Genomic DNA, 27,500 nt, shown 5'->3' with positions numbered 1-27,500 from the left:
ACTCATCTTACATAATACTATGCTGTGTACCAGAGGAGGCTGTGTAACGTACCCGTGAAGCAGCGTAGACGGAAGCTCCTTGTTTGACCAACGTGTCAGCGATTCCCACATGACCTTCCTGAGCCACAAGATGCAGAGGGGTCAACCCGCTCTAGAAGACAGAAGGGATGGCAAAGAGGAAAGGATCAGATTTGACGTGGGAAAGCGACGCAAATTAACTTTCATTCTCTGGGATTGACACGTTTTGATCCATTCTAATAGTATACCTTGTTCCCCAGATTTACGTTGGCCTGTTTGGAGATGAGCAGGGCCACCATGTCCGGCCGGCCCTCCTGTGACGCCAGGTGAAGGGGCGTGATGCCCTGGAGGGACTCGACATTGGGTGTTGCCCCATTCTGCAGCAGACAACTGGCCACCTCCATCTGGTTCTGCTTGGCCGCTATGTGCAGGGAAGTGTAGCCGTTCTGCGAGGAGAAACAAACAATGACACACAGACACACACACACAGGAGTGGGCATCGCTTTTCTTAGCACTGTTCATGTCTATTTTTAGATTTAGAAACTTGAATGCTGTCATGATGAGCGAGGGCTTCGGAGAGTACAACGGTTGTCATGTCAGTAACTGTATGTTTCTGTATCACACACTCGTTTGACCTGCTTTTCAGTATGTGTGTCAGCAATGGGTTGGCATGCTGTGTCGGTCTGCCTGTGTGAGTACGTGCGCACGCATATGTGAGCATCTTACTCGGGCAGTGCTGTGTGCAGATCCTCCCTTGCTGACCAGGAGTCTAACAACATCCAGGTTGTTGTGATGGACGGCCACATGAAGGGGTGTCAGACCGTTCTGTTAAACACACACACACACACACATATATATATACATGTACACATATATAAACACACACACACACACACACACACAAAAACATGTATATATGAAACACATACTTTAAAGCTGATATCCCTAAATCATCTCTATGGCGTCACACTTTCAGGCTGAATTGCTCTTCACAGGAGTGTAAGAGTACTTTTTGGTTTCTGTGTACTCTTGTGTACAGCTTGCCTCACCTTCCCAGCTGCGTTAGGGTTGGCTCCTCGCTCCAGAAGGAGCTCGGCCACGTCCACCTTCCCATATTTAGAGGCCACGTGGAGGGGAGTGAAGCCTTTCTGCTCAAAAGAAAATGCTTGTCATTATCGTATATCACACTCACTGTCGTTGGACAGAAAACACAGACAGACTGTAGTTTAGAAAATATGGATTTATTTTAATACCCAACTTTATTAAAACTCTGTCTGTTTTGGAAAGTTCCAAATCACAAATGTTTAAGACATTACTGTAATGAAGAGTTTGCCTCTCCTTGAGCGGTGCCTAATGTAGACCAGTTCAGTTGAGGCTGAAATCCTCTTGCAGTAATAGAGTAATATACGCAACCATTTTGTCTTTACCTTCGTCATCTTGGTCTGCTGTGCCCCAGCATCTAACAAGATCCGAATGGTGTGGATATGTCCTTCACGTGCAGAGATGTGCAAGGGCGTGTGGCCTGAGCTGGTAGCCGAGTCGGGGCTGGCCTTGTGCTCCAGAAGCATCTTGACAAGCTCCTTGTGGCCCATGCGGGCCGCACAGTGTAGAGGTGTCTGGTCATCCTGGGCACAAAGAGGAAGAGGTCGATTCATGTTTTAAACAGGGAAATAGATATCATAAAGTAGTGGGCAATGATTCACAATACCAGCCGGCTTTATTCAACTTTTGAAGTTGTTTACTGTTTAACGTTCGGATGACTAAATCGAGACTACGTACCTTCGCCTTAGCGTCCGCTTGTGCTGCGTTCTGCAGCAGGAACTGAGCAACTTCACAGTGTCCTGCTCTGGCGGCCATGTGGAGGGGAGTCTCCACTTTCTGGTGGAGATGAATAAAGGTCAGCCGGGTCATTTAAATGACATAATAGTAATGTATGTATGTAAATGAGATTTTCAAGTCATTAGTGAATTACTACAAATTGCTGAACAGTTAGTAAACCAAGTACCAGGGTAGTAAAGTACAAATCTACGTATTGGGACCCAAAGTTCAACTTTTTGTCATACATATGAACGTGAATTGCAAAAAAGTAATAAAGATTTAAGGACTTGTTCAGTGGAAAGGGGGTTCTCACCACATTGGAAGCATTAGGTGAAGCCCCTCTCTGGAGAAGGTTCTTTACTATGTTCAGATGGCCCATGAATGCTGCTACATGAAGCGGAGTGAGACCAGACTGCACGCAAAAAAACACAGACAGAGAAGGTCACCAAGGCTCATGGAGGCCACTTGGGTGAAAACTTTCCCGTACTTCAAAAGAGTGGCTAATTGTTCACTTTCAGAGCCGGTCCCTGGTGGTCACATCGTCTCACCTCGGTGACGGCTTCTAGGGAAGCAGAGTGCTTGAGCAGCAGGTCCATGGACCGCATGTGGTTCTTCTTGCAGGCAATATGGAGAGGTGTGAAGCCATTCTGGAAACACAGAGACAATAGTTCACGTCCTGAAGCCACAATCACTTCATACCTTTTGATCCATAGATATTTTTTGGTTCTTGACAGTATTACTTCACGTAATATCACAGTTGTCTCCCTGCAGCGTCTGATGCCATGCGCTGCCAAATGAATACAGACTGAAACACTAAAGCGGGTACTATAGATTAGTTTTCCTTTTAAGTTTTTGCATGACTTCCTTTAAGTAAAAATACATTTGCATCCTTTTTATGCACATACTATTCACAAAAATATCATGATAGATGGGTAAACTATAAAAGTAAATCAAGAAATGAATCATTGCATTTATTTCCTCTCAACATGAAGATCACAATAGACACAAGACAATCACTGTGACCATCTTGATTGATGGATAACTTACACTATTATAAAGTAATCTAAATAAACAAAACAAAGAAAAGAACCTACCAGAGCTCGTGCATTGGCTTTGGCCCCCTTGTCCAGTAGGACTTTGGCCATGCGATGGTGACCGCAGTGGGCTGCTACATGAAGAGGGGTTAAATGGTCCAGCGTGATATCATCGATATCAGCGTTGTACTGCAGTAGCTGCCTGACACAGTCCATGTGGTCCCCCTGAGCTGCCATGTGGATGGGGGACAGACCGTTCTGCAGGACAGAAAGAGTGGGACACAGACAGGGGCGGGAAAAGTTAGGGAGAGAAACAAGGGGATGGGCAAATATTGGGATATTTATGTGTCAATATCTAGATGGGTCTAGGATGCTCAGTAAACCGAAGATGGATGAAAGTGTGTAGGTTTCTATGACGTTGGGTTAATATGCAGATTTTCTGTTGGACCTGGGAACATAATTTCTCATCAAATATGCACTCTCACTCAGTAATGAGATAGATTAACACATATCTGTATTACACCCTGATGATCATTGCAGATTATAAAGCATCCACCTTGGTTTTAGCCTGGATGGGAGCACCGTGTTCCAGCAGGATCTCAATGATGCGGACATGGCCATTCCTGGCTGCACAGTGGAGAGGAGTCAGCTCGTCCTACAAAGAGAGCGGCCGAGGAGAGAAATTGGAAATGTGTTGAACGACATAAGAGACAGAATTGAGCATATCAGCAGGGAGGCAGACAGATGGAGGGGAGAGATATTGGGCCGGCGTTGGGCATGCATAAGTGACAAAATGCCAGAGCAGAGTGGGGCTGAACAGTATTAACTACCTTAGTTACGGCATCAATCTGAGCTCCTCTGTCCAGCAGTAGTCTGACCATCATCACATTGCCCCTCCTGGCGGCTATATGAATGGGTGTGATGCCATTCTAGAGAAGTAGCAAGAAATAAGTTCACCGTGTTAATCAGCACCATTTGTAATCAATGCATCAAGTCTCCAGCGTCAAAATATGACAAGACAAAAGTATAATGGGAGCTGATCCATTGGAAAAACTAAAACGACACATGCATTTGGAAATGTACGGTTAAGATTCCTGTATCCTTTAATACTCTTTGGTCCTCCAGCTGAGACAAACTGACCTTGGGGGTGAAGTTTACATTGGCTCCTCTGTTCAACAGCAACTGGGCTACGCTCATGTTCTCATAATGGGCTGCAATGTGGAGAGGTGTGAAACCAGTCTACAGAGAAGGAGACATAATGGGAAAGTGTGAGAAAAAAAAAGAAACATTACCATCTATTTATATCACGATTAAAAAACAAAGGTTAGAACAACGTGCATGACACAGATTAAAGTTAGATTAAATTTAGAGAGAACAGTCAGACAATTGCCCAAATTATTTCATATCTGTGTGTTTTGAAGATCATTTTTGATAATAAATAGTTTTTCTTTCAATAGTGATTTGCATTAAAAAGACTGTAGCACATACCTGTCTCCCTTTAGTATTTGCTTGGAGAGTTTTCTTTTCATTAAAGGACATTTAATTGTAATTGTGTTCATACAATGTATTTTTATTATCTTTTTAGCTGATATCTCTAAATATACTGTATATATATATTTACTCAAGCTGCTAATCGGACAGTAAACAATGACACACATGGAAGAGGAAGTCTTGGCTCAGGAGCCTACAAAATATTGTCCTTTGCCCCCAGAGGCTAAATCCTTATCTGACAGATGGCTTTTTGGCTGATTGCATTAACATCGCACGCGTAGTAAACCTTTACGGCGGTACACACAATCTCAGTGAGCGTCTACCTTGCTGAGAACATCAGCGTTTGGGTCGTTCTGCAGCAGCACGGCGGCGGTGCGCGTGTCGTCGTTCCGTGCGGCGATGTGCAGTGCGGGGAGGCGGACCTTGCCCTTGGTGCCGTAGTTAATGAGCAGCGCCACGACATTCTCATGGCCCTGCTGGAGGGCTACCGCCAGGGGGGTGAAGCCGTCCTGAAGGAGGGGACAGCGGGGGAGAGAGAGAGAGAGGAAAGTAGGGAGGTCAGAAAGGGGCAAGGAAGAGAAAAGAATGGAGAGGAGGGAGGGAAAACATGGATTTGACATCATGTAAATTACATTATATGATCTTATAGCCTGAAATACACACATAGTGTATATATAAAAACTGTGTTGTCACGTACCTCGGTTGGGAGACTCTGATTGGCACCGTTCTCAAGCAGGAACTTCACCACCTCTAAATGATTCTCCTGTGCGGCCATGTAGAGAGGACTGAACCCTTTCTGTAAGGACACACATATATCATGTATAGTTACATACACACAAACACACAATGACATGGGTCCCATGTTACGAGATGCAATATCAGAAAAAAAAAAGAAAAAACACACATCCTCATGTGTATTTATACAGGGATTTATGACTCAATTGACACTGAGCAATACATCATTAATAGCTGTTTACATTTACAAAAACACACAGTCCTTGTCTGAAAATACATGGACTACTCTTGAGCAGGTGTGTCACATATGCGAGCGCAGAAATACAGATTTATACACACAGACTTGGCTTTCTTCTCTTGCTCAAAGCTCGCCGTGACTCACGTGTGATTGGGCATTCACGTTGGCACCATAGTTGACGAGCTCAGCCACCACTTTCTCCTGCCCTGCCAGCGCTGCGATATGGAGAGCCGTGTTCCCTTTCTGGAGTTGACACACACACACACACACACACACACACACACACACACACGCACAAAAACCACACAGAAAGAGAGAGCGAGAGAGAGGAAAATTAGAGTGAACCAGAAGAGAATGATTGCAACATAATGGCCTAGATCTCTGCACTGGGAACTCAACACTGAACTACATCTAGTGGTGTGTAATCATCCAGTATATAAGGAAAATATGTGACGGGGAAAGAGCCTTTTCTGTCCCTTATGACAATGAAAACCAAACTATTATGAGTTATTAAATACAGATTGTACAGGTCAGGTGGCAAACATGATCCTAACGCCTGGTCATTGCCGATAACAGTTAGCTAAGTCACTGATTTTTCTTTTCCTATATTTACTTCATTTTTTTAAATTAATTTCTTATTGTGAGACTCATCTGAAATGATGTACACTTACACTGCTGTTCTTTTCCACAGCAGTGTAGCTGAATGAGCTCAGACCGTAGTTTAAGTTCAGAAAAGTGCTGGGAAGGTGTGACAATGAATGAGCTCTATTCATTTCAATTCGGTTTGTAATGCTACTTCAGATAAGTCAGCAGCCAGAGAACCAGGTACCTTGGTGGTGGCTTCCAGCTCAATGCCAGAGTGTAGTAGCTGCAGGACCATTTTGACGTGACCTTCTTTAGAGGCCAGGTGTAACCCGTTGAGACCATTCTTAGGAAGAAGATGAGGAGATTTAGTCACGTTACACTTATGGGATACATATAGGATACAACATTCTCTTATTAAAAACTATTGAACTTTTGATTAAACACAGCATTATATCGTATTTTAAAGTTTAAGTAATACAGTAGCATGATAATCCTGTTCATCATCAGGATTATTATAATCCCAGTGCACATTAATTGAAAAGTGATACCACATCTCTCAGAGCAATGAGTTGCAGTAAATTGAGGTAACACATTCTACCCTCTACAGGTATGTGCAAAGCTCCCTCAGAAATCTCCACACATCCTTGCCCGCCTTTGGCCTTGACCTCTCCTTGACCTTCACGGATCACTGTGATCTCGGCCACAACCGCTGACATAAAGTACCTCAAGACCTTTCAGAATGGCCAAACGCGCTACCAGTGCAGTGGACTGACACAGCAGACTGGAATGTGATACTGAACATTTCCAAACTCCCATGTTTTCCAATCAACCTGCGTTAAATGAAACCTCCGGATGGATGGAAGTTCAGGTCGGAGCGAGAAAAAAAAGAAACACTGCATTTCTTCAGTCTCATGCCCCTTTGAGCACTATGCCTATTGTTGCTATATGCCTATTTTCTCTGGAACATCGCTCAGAAAATGACTGATTAACTCACGACAGCGGGACTCCTGCAAGTCCCTCTCTGTCTGATTGTCTCTCTGCATCTCTGCCTACATATTGTACCGGTAAAGGCGAAGCCGCGACCTGCCTGCCGTAACCGATCTGGCCACCAGGAGTCTCAGTAACCCACACTGTTTGCAGGCATCCCCTCATACTGCGGCGTCACTCAATTCAAATGGGTAACTAAGTCTCTCAGCGGGCATGCGCAGAGGGCCGGGAAACACACCGTGTATCAGCGGCAGTCACACACACTGTTAACTGCGACGTGTCTGAACGTCTGCTGCGCACACACTGGACTGAAAAGAAGGCACTGTGACATTCAGTTTGGGCTTTTAACACACAGAGAAATATCACTTTCAATGCCCATTAAACACCTGCTCCACTAACATTCATGTAGAAACAGACACAGACACGAGCACATCAATGGTCGGTAGTTCGTGACTTCATTGAATACAGGTAGAGAGAGAGAGAGAGAGAGAGAGAGGGAGAGAGAGAGAGAGAGAGAGAGAGCGAGAGAGAGAGCGAGGGATGTAGGTACAGCTGCAGAATGACATAAATCACATAAATCACATATACACAATACCATTCCCTGAGTCCTCAGTAAAGAGCCATCAATCTAATTAGAGACAAGACAAATTAAGGGCCTTTAGAAATATAATTAATCACATGGTTGGGGGGCAGGAAATTGAAATATTGTAGATCATAAAAATAAGAATTATCTGATTGATTACAATCTCAATAGACATATGTTAAGGACTCCGTTCACGTCGATAGTGCGTCTCATCTCCTCTCTCATGCGGGTGCATGACTACACAGCACAGACTGCTGCCTTCGGTCTTGATGCCCGGACTTCCATCTCACTGACAGCGTTTGGTCTGAGTATAAAAGCACTTGCCTCTTCATTCACCAAACATCACTCCCCACTAATCCCGAAAACAACAACTTAATAACAAGCTGGTGTATGAGTCCAAACACACATGTTCCATCTCACACGTTCACATTCATGTCTCAGGGTATCCATTCGCCTCAAACTGTTGTTTCGGGGTCATGATGCAACAAGGTGTAAGTGTGCAGACGATAGGGCTGAAGATTGAGGGGACTTTAATCTAATACACTTCATTATTCATGGCCACCACTTTACACAAAAGACAGAGAATCAGGAGGTCTAAGGAGTCGTGCATTTTTAATTTTCTTTTTGAGTCTATTATTTTACATCTTTTGCTGATTCTGCAGAATTGCATTCCATCGAGATAAGGGTGACATTATGTGTTGCAATCCAATCCTTTCAGGACTAAAACGAATGGGTGTGGTATGATGTATCTCAGAGGAGTAAAATGAAGTTCCTTCGTAACATTCTCATTTTATAATCATGGCCGTGTTACTTGGGGAAAGCCTTTTCCTTTGCACAGTGGGGTGATGAAGACGTACACAGTCTAACACAGTTTGATCAAAGTAGAATTTGAACTGATGTCAAAGTCTCTAAATGAATTCACATACATATTCTATGGCAAAGCAATATGTTGAGAACGATTGGAAGGGTTCTTTATTCTTGAAATGTGTTAACAGTATTATATCTGGTCTCTTTGCCAAGAAAATGAGACTTTTTGTCTCGGCCGAGTAAAGTCTCACAACAGTATTATGATGCACTATTTTATGCTCAGAACAAAAGCGAGCCAAAAGGCACTGAGCAAACCTCTATGTTTTTCCAATTGCCTGCCCTGGGCATGAATTAATAAACTTGAGGTTGGTTTCAAGGAAAAGAGTGTATAGTTGAGTTAACATCCCCGCTGTAGTATATCAAAAATATCATTCAGACCTGCAACATTGGAAATTTCTCCTGAGAAACATTGACAACTCTGAGCAATAAAGTTCTCATGCTTTGGTCTGCTGATGATGTGGCTCAGCAGAACTCTTTCATCTAGACTTGGTTGGTGGTACTAGACCGCAGTATGTGTGTTTTAACATCCAGCTCCTGACTTTTAATGTGCATTAATCCACTAATGCATATATATATATATATATATATATATATATATATATATATATATATATATATATATATATATATATATATATATATCATAGTCATGCATCCGCAAAAATCAACAAAAGAGGTTTGACCACTTTTATTCACAATGTTTTCTAGATAAGACATTATCTAGAAAAGCAGCTCCTCAAGTGTAGGTTACCATCTGTGTTAAATACCGTGAGTACTAAATGTTGTCATTGATTTTAATGCCGAAAACAGCTTATTGGATGTCTGTGCTGCTGAGTGGAACGCAATGATCTTACTTGATTGGCTATGTTGATGTTGAGTCCATTCTTCAAGTGATCATGAGCCTTGTCCAGGTTCCCTGAACGAGCCGCACGCAGGAAGCTGGTGGATGCATCGGCCTGCAACGAAGAGGGAGAGAACCACGGTCAAAAGAGGAGAGAAGAGCATGTACCGAAATACAGATCAACACGTTATACATAAATGCAATCCTCCGACACCAACAGCACACACATTGCACATCTATCCCAACATCACACACGCTTGCTCAATTCCTCCAAGATCTACCACGAGTCCTTGATATCAGGATGTAGCTTCACTAAAAGCCCCAGTCAGTTATACGTTTCTCCATCCATAACAAAAACATAACAGTCACTTCAAGACACGAGGCTGTAAGCAGGAGATGCGATACTACGTTCACGGGCTCTCCTGCCCTCTGTTAGAGGCTAAAAAGGCTTCGCCCACACAGTGAGTTTGGCAGGCGTTCACAGCCGAGCACACTCCGCAACGAGCTCCGCTGTCTGCCCGTCTGATCTCCGAGGAAGGCTCCTGTGGTTTGTGTCTCGGTGTGCGTCGGTGTTTGTACTCCCACCTCTGAATTCATCCGTCAGCCGATAGTGTAACACGGCTGACCCGCACGGAGAGAGGTTTCCGATGCCCTGAGGAGGAAATACCCGTTCTCTCGACCCTGTCTCTGCCCCTGTCAACGGCATGGATATGTATCCGTTTGAGGTGTTATTCTCAAGTGGTTTAATTACACTGGATTGTTGAAAGATATGCCCGCCCTTTTTCAAATGACTGCCTCTCCCATCCTTTGCAAATGCATAAGGAGTCAAATATTCTTTGTTTTTGTGCACCTTGCATTGCATTAGGTTCTTTTTAACAAACACATGATTATTTGGTCTCCTCCCCATCACCTGTACGTTGCCCAAACTAGTTGACTTTACTATAAATTTGCGTGGAAACCCGTTGCCTCAAACCATTTAAGTTTTTACACATGGAAGAACTGAACAGGTTAAGTTGGGTTCACTTAGAACCTTAAGTGCTGCAGTAGACATATTTAAGTCCACATTAGTAATCTTTACTCAAAATCATTAGTTCACTTATTATTATTAATTATTTATTTTCTTTAATCCAAGTTTAATGAAATAACTATTTTAAGTTCAACATACATACACATATATAAACAAATCACTAAAATAACATTAATAATGGCTAATGAAGTTCATTAGTTTATTTAAGTAATATCTTTACTTCTAATAAAATGTATTAAACTATTTGATTTTTAGATTGAATGCACTTCAAGAAAATCAACAATGAATTTGAATGTTTCCTTAAATCAATGTTTTTTTCCTTCCAATTTATTCCCATTTCTTAAGATTGCCGCTTTAGTCAAACTCCTTTCAATTCAAATTAAATCACAATGTTTATTAATAAATAATTCCTCTGACTTTTGACCTCACAGACAAATGTATTCGATTTTATTAGAAAACAAGTCTATGAATGTTTTCAGAGGTATCTGGCCTGCGAAACCACATATTTTCTTCAGGTATATGAAGTGTTTCCTTTCTACAGCTGGTGGAGATAAGAAACTAATAATCACATAAATTTGATAGATTTGGTCCACTAGTTTGAAGTGTTTCTCTCCCTCTGTGCCTCTTTTCTCTTCTCTTCCTGCTGCCCATAAACGTCGAGGAAGTGTATATTCACTATCTCATCTCTTTGCTTTGAACACCAGAGCGAGACATGACTCAGCCCGAGAGCGCTGAGAGACAGCACTTCAAACAGTCGCTGACAGGAGCCTCTCCAACCGAACAACCCCTGGTGTGCTTTAGGTGTCTGTCACATTATGCAGAGATCCTTAGGAATATTCTATAATTAAAGAAACTCGTCCACGAGAAGAAAACATATTCTGTACAAAGTCCCGTTTGCATCGTATGCTTTTACGTGATGTGTCCACTAGTTTCTCTGACTGTCAATACTCTCACATTGTTCAGCTGCTTATATATTACACACCCTTGTTATGTTTATCTTCATCTGCTTGATGGCCGTGTTCATGGTATGTGCTGTATTACCGATCAAAGCCTCCACCTGCATCCCCACTGCTCCATGAACCAGTTCTCTGTGTCCATTTATCATCATGAGGTTGTTAATGAGTGCCGGTCCATTTGAGTGTGTGTTTGTGTGAGGGAGAGATAAAGAGAGAGGGAGAGAGAAAGAGAGAAGGAGAGAGAGAGAGGGAGAGAGAGAGAGAGAGAGAGAGAGCGGCAACAGCAGCATGAGCGATGAGCTGGCCACAGTTTGCAGAAAACAGAAAATATTGCAGCACCTTCCAGGAAGTCATTCTTCACCAGCTCATGTTCACGTCTCTGCAGTTCCATCTTCCTCTTTTTTACCACTCCCTCCCTCCATCCTTCCTTCCTTTTATTCTTCCCTCTAACACAGAGCATAAGGCTGTATGTACCATCCTGGACAGCTCACTTGATTTGTAATCATCGTGCCAGTTACACCAAATCACCAGATTACTGAAGCACTTCCTCCTGTACTTTGCCTGTACCTCAATCTGATTTGTCTTTTCCGGCTGCCTCACCCACTCTGGCTCTGACTCACACATTCTACTTTATATTCCCGTATTTCACCCTTTTTTTTGTAATATATGGATCAAATAATCCCTGGAAGTAACGTTAGACAGGAGTGTTACATTAATTATTGCTATAAGGTACATATCACTGTAATAGGGACTGTAGGTAAAGCTGGGGAAGGCTGTTTTTTGGGCAGAATTGGGCTAACATTCCATAATAACCTTTCAGGACACAATTCTAGTAGTAGCTGTGAGCTCAGCTCAGCTGTGAGCCGGTTAGCAGACGGCTTACTAGGAACACTATAGGAACAGCCTCTCTCTGAAATCGCTTGGCCAAAGCCTCCAATTATGAGCTAGACACTTTTTGCCTTATGACAATGACTCATTATATAGAGAGCTGAGATTGTTCTGCAATTTTTGATGTAAAACATGGGTATGCATCTGATATGCACGTGCCTTTAAAAGGTGAATTTGAGAAATTATGTAAAATCGAGAAAATGACCTCAGTGTCCAGAGGGTTAAAGGCTGAAAACAGAGCAAGGAGGCAGAAGTCTAGTTTTCTCTCACAACACTTAGAAGTACAATATGCTGAAACGGTATGGAATAAAAAATGTTGTGACCTCAACGTGGAAATGTATGGCTTTCACATTATACTGCCTCAGGTGATTAATAGGTTTATTTAAGATGTGTATAATGTGTGTAAGATAGGTGATACGCTGATTGTTTGCTAAGCCAATTCACAAACACTGAGCCAATATGATCGGCTGCAGTGCATTCACACTCCTAATGGACAATGTTTACCTGTTTTTACATACATTTGAATCTCTTTACATCTATAATTACGCAAGAGGACCAGATGTTTTAGGTTTGAGAATGTAGGGAAGTGTAAAATTGATTATGATTATGTTTACATTTTAAATAATGCTGTCAAGCTCATACATTGTGAATATAATAATGTGTAAGTCAGAGGCAGCAATGTGTTCAGAAGCCGTGTTTTCGAGTGATTATCCAATTAAAAAATAGACTTTTATAAAAAATAACCAAATGCAGTGTACAGTTTGTGATAAAAGTAAAGCAGGCGTGGTTTTACAGATAGATTAACTCACATTAGTAAAAGGAAAAACAAATCAGAGGCAATCATAAATATTAAATGTTAATGGCCTGAATAGTAAATCAGCACACAGCACATTCTACAAGTCAATACTACAATACCCAGAGGGCAGGAGACACGAGCACTGAGGAAGCACAAATGAGCGGGATGAGAAACGTGCCGGCAAGGTCACAACAACGCAGCAGTTTTCCTCCTGAACACAACGACCACAAGGACATGGAAGGAAGCAACAGCAACACACGACTATCACAGTCAGCCCAGAAATAAACAGACTACCAAGTTTTTAAACCAGACTTTTATCAAGAAAGACAATCTGCCAGTGAGGTCACTTTAATTTATCAAATGTAAACTGACTACCACTGATTTTCTCATCTTGTCTCGAGGTAAATGTCAATCTTCCAATATTAGTAGAAATATTCATTGGTCATGGAAATACAAGGCAGGGAAAAGCTGACTTTTATTTTTTGTCAAGCCTTAAGAAACCCCACCGCAGCTGATGAGGGAACACAAATAAAGTGTTGAGGGAAAAAGAAAAGTGTGCACAACGATGTAAAGAAACATCATATTTACTCTGTTATTAAAGAGCCACATTCCTCTCAGAGCTCACAGCACTGAGCTGACGGACAAGTCAGCGCTGAAAAAGGTATATATATATATATATATATATATATATATATATATATATATATATATATATATATATATATATATATATATATGTATATGTATTGGTGTTACAGGGGTGTAGCTAAATCTTCAAGACTTCAAGAGTATTATGACTCAAGACTATAGGATATCTGATATGACAATTGGTTAATAAGAGATTAATGCTTTACATGATATTCGTTCAATATACACACTGATCGACTGTTGATTAAAACCTTTTAGGCTAATTAGTGAACTAATTTGATATATTAGCAAATATTCCAAATGTCATGAAAACAGAACTTTATATTTCAATCAATGTTGTATGGGTATCAAATCTATGAACTCACGTCCAGGGAATATAGATGCATAGAAAACTATTTTAATCCCCACTTTGTCGATTAGAATCACAATGCAATGCAAACAGTCGATACTTCTCTTTGCGTTACGGTCCTGTTCTCCTGTTCTCCTCGAGTGTGGCTAGCCCACACAAATGTGATTGAATATCCGAAACACAGACTCATAAGCTTCATGCCGAGCCAAAAATAATCATGGAGACATGAAAAAAAAAAGCCAGAAGAGGTAGAGACCTCTGATGCTAATACCGAGGCAGGGAATATCGAGGCCAAACTACATCCCTGTACGCGTGTGGAAATGGAAAGGGAAAAAGGCTGAAGACATTGATTTCACAGTTTGCTATTTCATAAGAGGCATTCATGCCCTGCGATATTCAGCATCTACATTTTTGCACACAAAAATACAGACTCACGCATATGCTGAAACACACACACAGATGACTAACACCTCATGCCATCTCAAAAACATATGGCACAGAGGCGCACAGCAAACTGGGTGATTATATCAAAAATACAAGCTGTTAAGTAAACTGTTGTTGGTGTAAATTTTTTTACATTTTAAGACTGATTTAATGATGTGAGAATGTGGAATATATGTTCATAAACATCGGGATATTGAAGGACTCATAGTTTCCTGGCTGCAGGCTACTGTACACTAATGTTTTCTATCATAAGCAGTCGGGGAGACATTCAATCTCTGAGCATCACTGTCATGAAAGCACGTGGCGGTTCTCTGCACTGTGGGTTTCTTCTGACCGACGTCACTGCCACAACATTTGATACATCGACTGCTCTCGTCACCTCTGATTGTGAGATGAGTCCTTGTGACACTTCAAGTTGAGACTTCTTCCTCCGTTTGACATGAATCTCAATATATACGACTACTACTACTACTACTACTACTACTACTCTGTATTACTACTGTTGGCACAGACAGAGGAAATGCAAATTGTCTGTATTATCAACTTTGAAGAAAGACAAGAGGTATGAAACTATGCTTAAAAATACACTATTTTATGCATTCTGCCGACTTAGTGATATTGGTTTGTGCCATTTTATTTAACTGTATATTTTGTGAAACTCTCGTTGATTTCTTCATCCTCTCATTGTTTAAGAACGGTTATTGCACCCAGGAGAATGGTCACACCTCATATCTAAACCACAAAGGATGAGTCATGATTTGTATTTCACACAAAGGCAATATGGGCCAACAAATGCATATATTTACCTCGTATTCTTTGAGTACTTTAATTTAGCTACGGGACCTTTGAATCACTGTAAACAATAAATGTATACTTCTCACTACTGAAGCCTATTCCTTAGTGCCTCTGTGTCTGCTGTCTGTACCGCTGAAAACAAAAGCACATTGGTTTGTAAATGAGAGTATGTGGAAGTTCAACACTGTTGTTTCCACAGTCGAACAACATTAATTAGAAGGCAGTAAAGAGGAGCGAGATGCAGGTGAACAACAATGGGGGAAGGGAAAAAACAAAGAAACAAGAGCAAGAGAAGTAAAATTGTCTTTATTATAAAAAGCATAAAAAAGCACCTTTCAATCCAATTCTACAGAGATATCTAGCTAGTGGAGTAGGTACTCTGCATGTTGCATGAACTGACACGGCATAATTTGGGTGTAATGTGGTGAATCCTGGTGGACAGTTAAGTGTAGATAAAAAATTATGTTTTTTCATTGTGAACATGAACACAAAACACATTCACATAATGCTAAATATGCATATAAAGACAAATCTCCTTTCAAACACACGCACAGCGAAACCAAAAATAGCTGCACGGACGCCACAGTATGTTACTGTTGGCACTAACAAGGAGGGAGATGGATCACAATAATGAAGCCTCATGGGTTTCAACAAAGACCCACATCGACCACAAAGAGAGAGATTCTCAAGCGATCTCACACAAACACACATGCAATGAGGGAGGAGTGGATGGAGGGTAGATCTACGCACAAAGCACAATGATTTGCAGGCTCTGACAGCAGGAAGCAGCGTAGTCGACGCCTTGCAGGCTCCTGCTGTCAAGCCTATCTTACAGTGAGCACAACAAGAGAGAAAAACAGAGGGATGTGTGTTAACACACACCCATCACTGTATAAAAAATAAATAGAAAAGCCTTATCTTGCAAGCCATTTTGTGATGTTTCAGTACCCGCAGTGCTCATGTTTTCATCATAGGTTGTGGGACATCAGCCTCAAATCAATCAATAACATCTTCCACCACACAAAATGACCTCTAAACCTGCTGAGACCAAAACTAAAGCAAGACGGCGAATCTTATCACTTCTGATATTACTGGTACAGTTTCTTCTTCCCCTCTTGGTTCCACATCTCTTCAAGCCGTTCCCCAATTCCCTGTTAGGCCTCCAACTATAAATCATCACCTTGGCAGGAAGGCCCAGGGTTAATGATGAAGGGCGTTCAGCATAATCACAATGAAACTGTGATCTGGACCGTCGGTGACACTATAGCTATTTATTTTTTTACACACCTTCTATCCCGAGACCTTCAGGAAAGGAAGCGGACGGATGGTATCCTCCAGAAATAAATCCCCCTAATGTCAGAAATATATCGGCCCATTCTGACCTGTGAACTTTATAACTTTCAGCAGACACTGATCAGTGGTGGCAGAGAAATGATACGGGAAAAATAAACCACAAGCAGCGGTGAATTTCCAGAGTTACGTCTGATATTTTGACAAAGTTATTGTCATTCAAATCTGATAATTGGTATGTAAGATAATTAATACACGTGACAAACAGACAAAGGAACAGCTTGTTTGTTGTCAATAATCAATGACTGCTTTGTTGGGTTCTTTTTATGTGCCAGACATATTTGACACTGTGATGATATCACTTACGTCAATCAGAGGGATTTTTGTATGTACACCATTTGTGCATAAAATACTTAATTAGTTAAAGAGATGCACCGTGATAAATGACCGTAGCCTCAATCCAGAAATAAGGTGTCATGATTTCACATCAAAGCCCAGGAAAGAGGAGATCATTTCACCAGCGAGTCTATGCCTGGCAAGATGAAGTCATTGCTCCGAGAATGAAAAATCAATAGAGTGGGAGTTGTTCCAGTATTGATGGACGGATGGCAGGCCGGTGCTCCACAAACACAATGGGTAGTAAAAGGCTGCAATTGAAAGTCACACCCATTTTCTTTTTCATTGAATAATAAATGGCTCGTTAAGAGAGGCATGTAAAAGCAGTGTGGCTTTTCGAAGCTCTGTAGATTGATCAAAGAAAGATTGTTTGCCTATTTATTTATGTCAAACAAATAGTGAGACGTCACAAGCGCTTCCATGCAAGTTGATCAACTGCACGGCACTGTCTGACAGGAGAGGTCATTAAGATGTTTGATGTCATATAGTGTGGCTGGCTTATCCTGCAGAGCGGTATACACATAATCATATACTCATGTCAACACAAAGCCATATTCATAATCACAATCCAGAATGAATCCAGACTGCAGTGTGTGGACACAAGCCCCAACAACGGAAACAGAAACGCTTTGCAAACAGCAGTAATAATAGCTAGTGGCTAAAGCTCATGTCACATCATTGTGATGACAAACAAACACATTTTGGGAGTAGAGTTGTCTGAGAGTAAAATCAGATCCACGTCCCCCATGGGTTGCTCATCTGACGCTTATATAGCTGCTTTTTATCTTAAAAATAAAGACATGAGTTGAGGAGTGAATAGATGATTAAATGATTTGTTAAGATTAATATATTTCGCAGCTCATCAAATTGCCATCTTCACTCGCGAAACAATGATGAGACACATCAAAATGAGGAGTCTTCCTGTTGTCTTCTCTCTCCCGGCGCTAAAACAGAGCATCTGAAATATTTATAGCCGCTGTCAGGCCACTGCTCCTGCAACCCATTACAATCAGCAAGCTTTTCTATATATGGTTGTGTGTTCCTTTTATATATGTAGATATAAATAAAGGAATGAAGGAACATCCAACACCCACAAATACCCACACACACACACACACACACACACACACACACACACACACACACACACGCACACACACACACACACAAAAACATACACACACACATACACACACACACTGCTAAGTGGGCAATTAAATGATGTGCAGGTTTAGATTCTATCAAGTCTGGGACACAAATTTAATGCAATACAATACACACAAATGTTTACTGCACTCATATATTCAATACACGTTTTGCACATGCACAAAATCGATGTTGATATTTTTTCTTCATGGAGGCATTCAGGCATAAAATGTGATACACAACACAGCTTTTTGGTCTCAGTAACGATTTTACGACGATGGGAGAATCGTTTTTCTGTTCCGAAAGCGAAAACTCGAATAATCAGGATGGAAACAGAAGCCTGTATGGAAACTTTCAACAATCCTCACCTCTTTTAGGGTCAAGCAGCCTCAAAGAAGCACTGTTACATCTTCCTCGAAAATACATAATTTATTATCCTTCCATTTAACGTTCTAGTCCAAACCCTAAATTCCTAATCCACTATCTCTTGAGAATAAACCCAGCGACTGCAGATGGACCGTACACACGGAGAGAAATAGGCGACACATTTCTGTCTTTTTACCAAGCGATTTTTGGGGCATTTCAAAATGTTTGCAATTTTTAAACTTGCACTTCTGCCTGGTTCTGCCTCTCCCTGAAGGTCCTTTTGTCTTTACTACTCAATTTCTGTTTCTTCCAACAGCACAGAAAAGAAGGGAGACACGCGAGAGAAAGAGAGAGAGAGAGAGAGAGGGAGAGAGAGAGAGAGAGAGAGAGAGAGAGAGAGAGAGAGAGAGAGACAGCAAGGCACAATAACGAAATGTGACACAGGGTGAGGCAGCGCTGAACTTCTCAATTCATGAGAACTTCTTTATTCGCTCAGCTGCACGTCACATCCACTCATTTCTTCTCATTACTCTTTCAACCTCTCTCTCACTCCGTCACCCTCTTTGCAGCTTGGTGCAACCCCCCTCTCTCCCTCGACCTGCGCCCTCTCTCTCTCTCTCTCTCTCTCTCTCTCTTTTCATAACCTTTCAATATTTATGAGCCCTGCAGAAATACTACTGGCAAAGCATGCTGGGTAGAGCTGTCCCTCAGAGTCTGTTCCATGACGTCATCACTCCGGGCTGGGCTCCCCTGGCCCGTTTCAGCTCAGCAGCCAAACAAAAGTAAAGTTCCCTGCCAACAGATATCTGAAAACACATTTGAATGACACAGAGGTTGTCAGTGTCATTTTGGAAGTCAGTGATTATTAAAAAAAAAGGGGGTCTGGCTGCATAAGAACATTTTATAAACCTAAATGTATGTTAGATGTTGGTCACTGTATCTTACCAATAAACCACTAATACAATGCACTCTCAATCTATATGTGTTCATCAGAGCATCACAGCAATAAACCACAGCATCTAATCTGGAACATGTTTAGAAGAGGACTATTCTTTCCAGGTGCTTGTGCGGTCCTCCTTATATCCCTTTCATGTGATAAGAGGCTTGGGGCTGATTTGCGAAAGTCACATAACCTTTACTTGGAGTGGAGCTGTCTGTGATTGCGCAATCAATGTTCAGAGGTAAGCGCTATCAATTCAGCGCCACAGATTTCAGCTGTATCAGATCATCCAGGACCTGATGTGACTGACCTTAAGTGTGCCGGCACAAGGCAGGCGTGTGCCTCTCACTTTTAAAGGTGCAGGACCCCCGATTAGGAGGATTTCCATTGCCCTTCGACGGCTCTCAACATGTCGGCTGCAGGCCAGCGGCTCGCAGTAGCTAACGGTGTTTACATGAGGGGGAACCGGAGGAAGGCTGTCCGGACGGCGTTATCAACTATCAGTAATTTTCCATAAAATGATTCCGAAGGTGTTTGTATTAGATTGATGAATAACCGTTGATAAAATAAGATTTATAAACAATAGTAAAACCAAAAGTTAACCATTAGGTATGCACAATAGTATCAGCATGTCATTGGAAAATTGTCGACATTAGCCAGAAATGAGCATTTCCTCCGATATGACAGGCACATATGATGACGTGTGTGTTTTTCCAGCCGAACGTTGTTGAAACAGAGCAGCTAATAGGTCGGTGCATTGGTAGTGAGCCGGCCGGCATCCTGACAAGTGAAGCCAATTTGAAAGTGTCTTAACAATTGCATTCTCTCTTCTGGCCAGCAGGGGGTGAATCCTCTGGTTGCAGAAAGAAGTCCAATTGTACGGAAGTCTATGGCAGAATGTACATACTTCTTACTTGATGTATTACCTCAGTAAACATAGTACACATTAGTTTATGTTCTCAATCTCTAGTTTCAAGTCTTCAATATAGCATGATGTTCATTTAGAGTAACATAGACCATAAAGCAGGGTATGCTTTAGTGTGGGCTTAAATGAAACGAGTGCATACTAATTTCGGTTCTTCCTTTCCGGAGGAGCAGTGGGTCTCCACAAGGCAATATAGAGGAAAAACTGTGGAACCTCAGTTGAAGTATTTCATCTTATTTTGCCCGGTGAATTTGTTCATTTTGAAAATTATTAAAAGTGTGTTCAGAAATGATTTGGGAAATATCTGGATAACAGAAATCGGCCCAAATCTAAACCCAAAGCTGTTCTTGAAAGAACAGAAAGTCATTCATGAAAGGAGAAGATATGAGATAACTCATAAATGGTGCATAAAGACACTTAAATACTGCAAAGAAGGAAGAAGGTGGACATGGAAGCAGGGAGCCACTATGTCTGAAAGTCGTGTGTGCATAACTAATGCAAAGCACTCAGCTGCACTTGGTCAATGACTGCTGCACTACCTTCCATATCGCCGATTTACAATCACGATGACAGAGGGAAGCATTAAGGCACAGGGAGGAGCAAGAGTGATGGATAGAAAGGAGAAGAAAGACAGGAAGGGCAAACGGAAGAGAAGGGGTCTGTTAAACCAAATGAAGGAAGGAAGGTGGAAAGGACATAGAGGGTCATGATATAATGAATGAGTGAGAGGGGAAAAGACAGAGGTAGGGAGGAGTGTGGAGGAGCGAAGAGGAGAAAAAGAAGGACAGAGGAAGGCCAGGTGAAAAGGACTGATAACAATGTCTTTTCATGCACATTGAAGCCGATCATTTTGAAAATGCGGTTCACGTGACAAAGGAGTTTCTGCCCACACTGGCATTAGTCAGCACTTTGAAACACCCCAACAATGACATGCCTTTCCCTCCAAGTGGTTGTTGTGTATCAGTCAGACCTGAACAGACACTTGAGATCACATGAGAATGCCATGGCATGGTCGATAATAAGTGTTCAAAAAAGCTACATTGTTGAAAAGTCTGGCTTTAGTGTGTGAGCAGAAACAAATACCCTGGTGTGGAGATGACTTTTACAGTGAAATAGAGAAGTGGAGGTCAGGTGGAAGTGAGAAAGATGGAGAGAGGAGTGAAAGCCAACTGTGAGAGAAGACATGTGTTAAAGCAAACCTGTGTGTGTGTGTGTGTGTGTGTGTGTGTGTGTGTGTGTGTGTGTGTGTGTGCGTGTGTGTGCGCGTGTGTGTGTGTGTGTGTGTGTGTGTGATGGGAGAGATAGGTGTCTTAGAGCAAAAGTAATCCCCAACTGGGAGATTTTGTTTTGACTTGTACTCCCTCCATAGGAGGAGGTCAGAGGTCATGGTCGGGTACAGAGCAGCACAGCGGCCTGTGGAGATGTGTTGTCTTGAAGTAAGGTCACTGATTCCGATAAGAGGAGACGAAGGGAGGTTTGAGTATACGTTACATACAAGACAGTCTACGGCAGTGTTTCCCAAACATCCTTCCCTGGGGACTCACTTAAAAAAAAAAAAAAATTTCAAAGTGATATACGTTTGATACCTCACAACTTTGCTTAATGCACGAGTTATAGAAAAGATACACATGCAGAATACTTTGCGAATGCAGTCAACAGGCTAATTATTTATATTTCCCCGAGACACATGTAAGCTGATCTTTCCAATTAGGGTAAATGTTTTACATGATTTCTCTCTCTCTCTCTCACACACACACACACACACACACACACACACACACACACACACACACACACACACACACACACAGGTCGTTACCATTACCTTTGGGCTTTGTTGCATCCAGTCTGAGCATATTTTCCTGCACGTGGGCAAAATCCTACGTTTTCTATTTGGTGGCTTTATACAACATTTTAGTGGCCAACTTGCAGCATTTAATTGTCTATCTAATAAATAGATTAAATACACAACAAAATGACACGATAACAGAGATATGTGTATAGCATACTAGGATCACGTTTAATAAGCAGCTCAGTGAGCAGGAGTTTCATTTCTTATACAGTGTTCAATATTTATGTTCCTCTATTACTGTATGAACTGACATTAAATGTAATACATATCATGCCTGTGAAAAGTGTTGTTAACACTTTTGAGACTTGAAATAGTACAATGGTGCACTCAGCCTGACTGATCGTATATATCTTAATGAACGTCTGGCAAATAAAAAAGATTTTTTTTAAACAACGTTTTATAAATAACGACAGTGGTATTCATCCTTTTTAACCAACATACTAATCACAACAGAGTCATAATGAAAGGTAACTTGTTAAATGGAACATTTACACCTAATTGCGTGGGGGCAACTAAATAATGGCAATATTTAATCTCAAGTGAAATAAAGTATACGGACAAACAAAGCATCGACATGACAAAACAAAACCACAACGAGCTCAGAGACCAACAAGTAAGTTAACCACAAAACTCTACCGGGAAGTTGCTCTAAGGTCACTGCAGTATAACTCAGCATTTGAAGGCACAGTTGGACGTTTGATGTCAGAGTATCTGTGATCGAGGCCTGGGAGGAGGAGATAGATGGGCCTAGAGCCGCTGCCCTATCGTGACGTTGACTGACTGACTACCAAATCACCCGTGTCATGAATCAGGACTGCAGAGAGCTCTGGATCTGACACACACTAACTCACACGAGCACGCTGACAGGGGCAAGACACATCGAAACACACACTCTTGACCTGTACGTGAGTACTGGTGTGCGGCTAAAAAAAAATATGGACACATTTTTATTACACGCTCAATTCCCGTGCAGGCGCGTCGGCACCGCGAGTCACATGCTACCTCGTCCTAAGTCGTGCTGCAAACAGGCGGTCGGCCACAGAAGCCGACATATGCTGCTCACTGCAGGATGTAAAGACTCCAGCAAACAGGAGGATGCACGCGTCAGCTCGCTGACACGAATCAAGTGGCGGGGCCTCTGCACGAACAGCGGTCGTGACCTCGCTCCTACCCACACAGTGTATTCAAAGAGTTGTTTGTGAATACGTGTTTTTTCCTTCCCCGTCGTTCACTCTCTTTCTCCGCAAAACAATCCGGTGGGACAGATTGACACAATGCCGGAAGACTGATGAACATCAAACCGAGAGCTGTTTTCTCTTTTGTGACAGTGAGAGAGCGTGAATCAAAATATACGTGCATGTCATACACCACAAATCAAGAAGGTGCAGTCATTTGTTTTCCGATCTTTTACCCATTTGTGTTCTTTTCCCACATCTCATCACATTCAGAGAAACATATGCAAATAATGTGCACCTCATTGCTTCAATTATGTTTTTCTGAGTTGAAAAATCTTGACTGGGCGACATGTCGTATATTGAGGTGTAATTGTAGTTTTTCGAGCACCAGTATGACAAGCATTAACATGAGCAATATGAATAAGCTGAGTTCACTGTATATCAACGTGTTTGTATATCTGTGCAAACATGCGGCAGCTGCATGTTGCGCGCGCCCCGCTGTGCATGTCTGTGTCAGTGACAGCAGGTCACCACTAATCACCCAGTGGGTGCAGAGTCATCGCAGTAAGCCTCATGCTGAGAGAGGGATGGGTGCACAGAGGTGCTGATGGAGGATGAAGGAGGAAAAAAGTCACAAAGGACGAATGCAAGATGAACAAGAAGACAAGATCGCAGGAGGCCATGTGAGTTCACGACTTCCTCTCTGACTGAGGCTTCTAAAAATATATCGATGACACAGCAATAGCATTAAAGGCAGTGGCAAGCTCTGCCTTGATATCCTTAAAGCACTGGGGATCAAGCTGTCAAATCTGGTACTTTGGTATCTGATATTATAAAGGTTATGACATTAAATGAAGATGACAAACAATTCAAATACATATACTGTTAAGAAACATAAATGCATCATGAACCAGAACCGCACAAATGGCAAATCATCTCAACCCGTCAGCATAGGAGCAACTGGTATTATCCTCAGCCACAAATTGCTGGTCTGATGGATTTCACAGGATGGTGACCACTCCCCTTGGCCGGTCGATAGAGACAACCCCTTATGATTCAGCACTCTGTGCAGGTACACGAGGGGCGTTTTATCCCACGAGGAGCCATTCATCAATGGGACAACCTCCTGATACCAGGGTCAGGCCTGAAGGTCCAGCAGGGGTTAACACATCCATTTAAAGCCGCAGCGAGGGGCTTGCCCACAGCGGCCAGCCAACCATAATTGTCCATATAGTCTAGATGAGAGAAGCGAGTCACAGGGCGATACAGAGGGAGAGGATGAGTGAAGCCGGATCTAAACTCATTAACATTAAAAAAGGGCCTGTGGGCCAAAGCAGACACTAAAACCACCACAGTGACACTGACACACAATGTGAGACTATTGAGTTAACAAGAGCGCCTGGAATAATCCATCTCTCAAAACAAGTCAACAAGACAGAACAATATACATCTAAAGAGTAAAATGTGTGTACCTCTTTTCATTTCCCCCCGATGCATGAATCCTAATGAACCCAAAAGAGAACATAGTGTTCCCTTGATTTAAGGCACAATGCATTCACTAGAATGCATCATCAGGCTTAGTCAGTAACACAAGCTGGTGAACAAGGATGCAAAGTGGGTAGCAGCATGTCTATAGCACATGATGTCACAAAGAGAAGCCACAGAGCTCTTTTCGGAGCGCATGCTATAATAAACCCGATGCACCAGGGAGAGCTAAAAATATGGGCTAGACAAGCTGACACACTGCATTTGCAGAAAGCTGCACTTCGTTCAGAGCTCCATCAATCATCTTCATCAGCCGTGACAGCGTGAGGCTGGCATTGTTTTCACCTTGCGAGTCTGTGTGTGAGTCATCAAGGCAAAACGTGGTCCTGGAGACACCTACGGCGGCGGGAACCACCATGGATACTGTACTTTGCCAGGTTTATTTATCTGACTATGTCTTTGGACCCATTTTGTAACCGCAACAGCGTCACAACCATGCGAGACGCAGTCACGAAACTGTACAGGTGTGGATTTGAGATCAAAATGAAAGCGGGTTTAAAGATGGGTGTCCTTAAATGTCAGACTTAAACCTTAAATGTCAGACTTGTGCAGGAAAGAGAAACTTTTTAAATTGCTCATTCCATTTTGGGATAAGATTCCTGCCAGTCAAGAATAGTTATTTTGAAAGCTTTATTCACATGAGGCTTTAGCGTTGGAGCAAACACTTATACCACACAGTTACATCACTTTGAAGACAAGCTATGAATTAAGCATTCTCTTTCTAATTCATATTCCATGCCAGAGTGAAAAGGCCCCTAAAACCATGTTATGACCATCAGATGTGAGGAATACCGCTGCAGCATCATGTATCAGTTATGTCTGATATTTCTTCAAATCTAGTCGTTTTGAAACACAAATACAATAAAAGAAAAAGATTTATAATAACCAGAGGCCAGAATGATTAGCATTGAATAAAACCCTTTCAACCCTTTCTAACTGGGTCGTTACAATGCCTGTTCCTGACCGCATTCATTATCTTATAAGTTCAACTTGCATGGGAGAGATTATAATACTTTTATGTACACTTAGTGCCAGATGCAAATACACAGCAAGTACAGACAGATTTGTAAACTGAGATAAAGTTAGCATACTGTGTTTTTACAAAAGAATTGTTTTCTCCCTTTTTCCTGTGGGGGATGAAAATTATAGTGTAATCAATCACAAGACGTTTGCATGGTTCAGTGAGCTTGGTGACTTGAATTCTGATGAAGAAGAAAGCTCAACTTGCTAAGCCATAGGATTAAGGGGGAGCTTTTAATATGTATGTTATGTGCATAATTGATTGTGGGTGGTTTGTCCTCTCACCTTTCCTTACCCATGGGGCCACTGGTGCAGAGCCAGCAACACACCCTGTCAATCGCTCATCTCGCCCTTAAAAAACAGCCGAGTCAGACTTCCTTCGTCATTACAATCTGGCCACGATCCACAAATATTTCAGCTTGTGTGTGTATGTGTGTTTATATGAGTCATAGATGTGAGACAGAGATCAACAGTGTACAAACCAAAGTGTGTGTATGAGGGAGTAAGATGTAGGATGTAATTCCAGACACACAAGCAACGAATCAATCAAGTCAGGAGTTACAGTGATCCACTTGTGTCCTTCTGGCACAGAGAAACACAAAGTGCGATACAAGACACTGCCTATTTTTGGCCATCGTCATCACAACCGAACACGGGACAAGACAGTTTTAGGTAAATTTACTTTCATGAACTAAAAACACACTGTGAAAGGGCTCAGTGACAAAAATAAGGACGACACCAAAACTGGACAACGCTGTGGTTGCAACCTGTCAATCACAATGTAGCCACGCCCTAAAGCATACCCTGCTTTATTATACTCTAAATGGGACCATCATCTACTAATTGAACATCATGCTGTAAGAATGCAGGTGTAAGGCACGTCTGCATTGGCTTCACTTGTCAGAACTAGGAGTTGCCGCCTGCCCTAACCCTGTATCATTGTACTACTGTTCCATATGGTTTGAATTAGTCTTGTTGGTAACCTGACACATATAGTTTATTACAACCATCTGATAAGCTGTCATGATTGGATGAACCATCTGTCAATCAAACAAAAAAGCAAAAACATATTTTTCATCCAGTCTTAAGTGCCTTTCTTTGCTTATCATTCAATGAAGAAATACTCTTGAGTTCTGATATAACTGATGCATATGCAGCCAACCGAATTGCTTCACACCTAAACCACGCCCATAGCTGCCAGTAGCACCTCACAGGACACTGACTGGTCCAGTCACAGGCTGGACAAGACGGATTTTCGTGAGATTTCTCATCCCAAGATTTCTCCTGTGCATCGTGATGCAGTAGCTGTGCACGGTGAAACCAGAGGGGCTGATGTGAAGTCCACAGTGGATCATACAGTGACAGCAGTGCACGATGAGAGGGTTTCTCACTCGTCACTGGCACTGCCCCACACTGACTTTTCTCACAGAAGCTAACAAGAAGTAAACAGATGAGGGGATGCCAAGCCAAAGAGGATTCTCCAGGGAAGACACATAAGTCTGTATTATTCCTTTTACTGGTGTATCATTAAGTCCTTCATCGGCTCAGCAACTCTTATAGAAAATAGAGCAACTGAAGGATTGAAATCATGATGAAATCCACATTCTCCACTCCGTGCCTCCAGAGCGGTGAAACATTTCCATCTGTCCCTGCGTTCCTGCTAACTGGATATCATCTAAATGGTAGAAAACAAAACAGCTTTAACATTTATTCCTAATAATCATCCTCAGTAGAACACAAAAACA

General features: G+C 42.0%; 1 protein-coding gene across 1 annotated transcript in view; it reads right to left on the bottom strand.

Annotated features, from left to right (window-relative positions):
- The window catches only part of LOC306751896 (uncharacterized protein), a gene marked incomplete at both ends in the record, with an annotated part of 63,646 nt that overhangs the window by 23,357 nt on the left and 12,789 nt on the right, over positions 1-27,500 (bottom strand). The window contains 17 exons of the mRNA XM_079235551.1: positions 53-151; positions 267-464; positions 745-843; positions 1,068-1,166; positions 1,446-1,643; positions 1,798-1,896; positions 2,150-2,248; positions 2,385-2,483; positions 2,931-3,128; positions 3,427-3,525; positions 3,701-3,799; positions 4,011-4,109; positions 4,685-4,870; positions 5,059-5,157; positions 5,479-5,577; positions 6,164-6,262; positions 9,211-9,312. Of these exons, the coding sequence (XP_079091677.1) occupies positions 53-151; positions 267-464; positions 745-843; positions 1,068-1,166; positions 1,446-1,643; positions 1,798-1,896; positions 2,150-2,248; positions 2,385-2,483; positions 2,931-3,128; positions 3,427-3,525; positions 3,701-3,799; positions 4,011-4,109; positions 4,685-4,870; positions 5,059-5,157; positions 5,479-5,577; positions 6,164-6,262; positions 9,211-9,312 (2,070 nt within the window). The remainder of the gene's footprint in view (positions 1-52; positions 152-266; positions 465-744; positions 844-1,067; positions 1,167-1,445; positions 1,644-1,797; positions 1,897-2,149; positions 2,249-2,384; positions 2,484-2,930; positions 3,129-3,426; positions 3,526-3,700; positions 3,800-4,010; positions 4,110-4,684; positions 4,871-5,058; positions 5,158-5,478; positions 5,578-6,163; positions 6,263-9,210; positions 9,313-27,500) is intronic.

The sequence above is a fragment of the Taurulus bubalis genome (assembly GCF_910589615.1).
Source record: "Taurulus bubalis genome assembly, chromosome: 19".
Taxonomy (NCBI): Eukaryota; Metazoa; Chordata; class Actinopteri; order Perciformes; family Cottidae; genus Taurulus; species Taurulus bubalis.
Note: the sequence above shows the minus strand (reverse complement) of the source record. Positions and strands in the feature narration are given on the sequence as shown.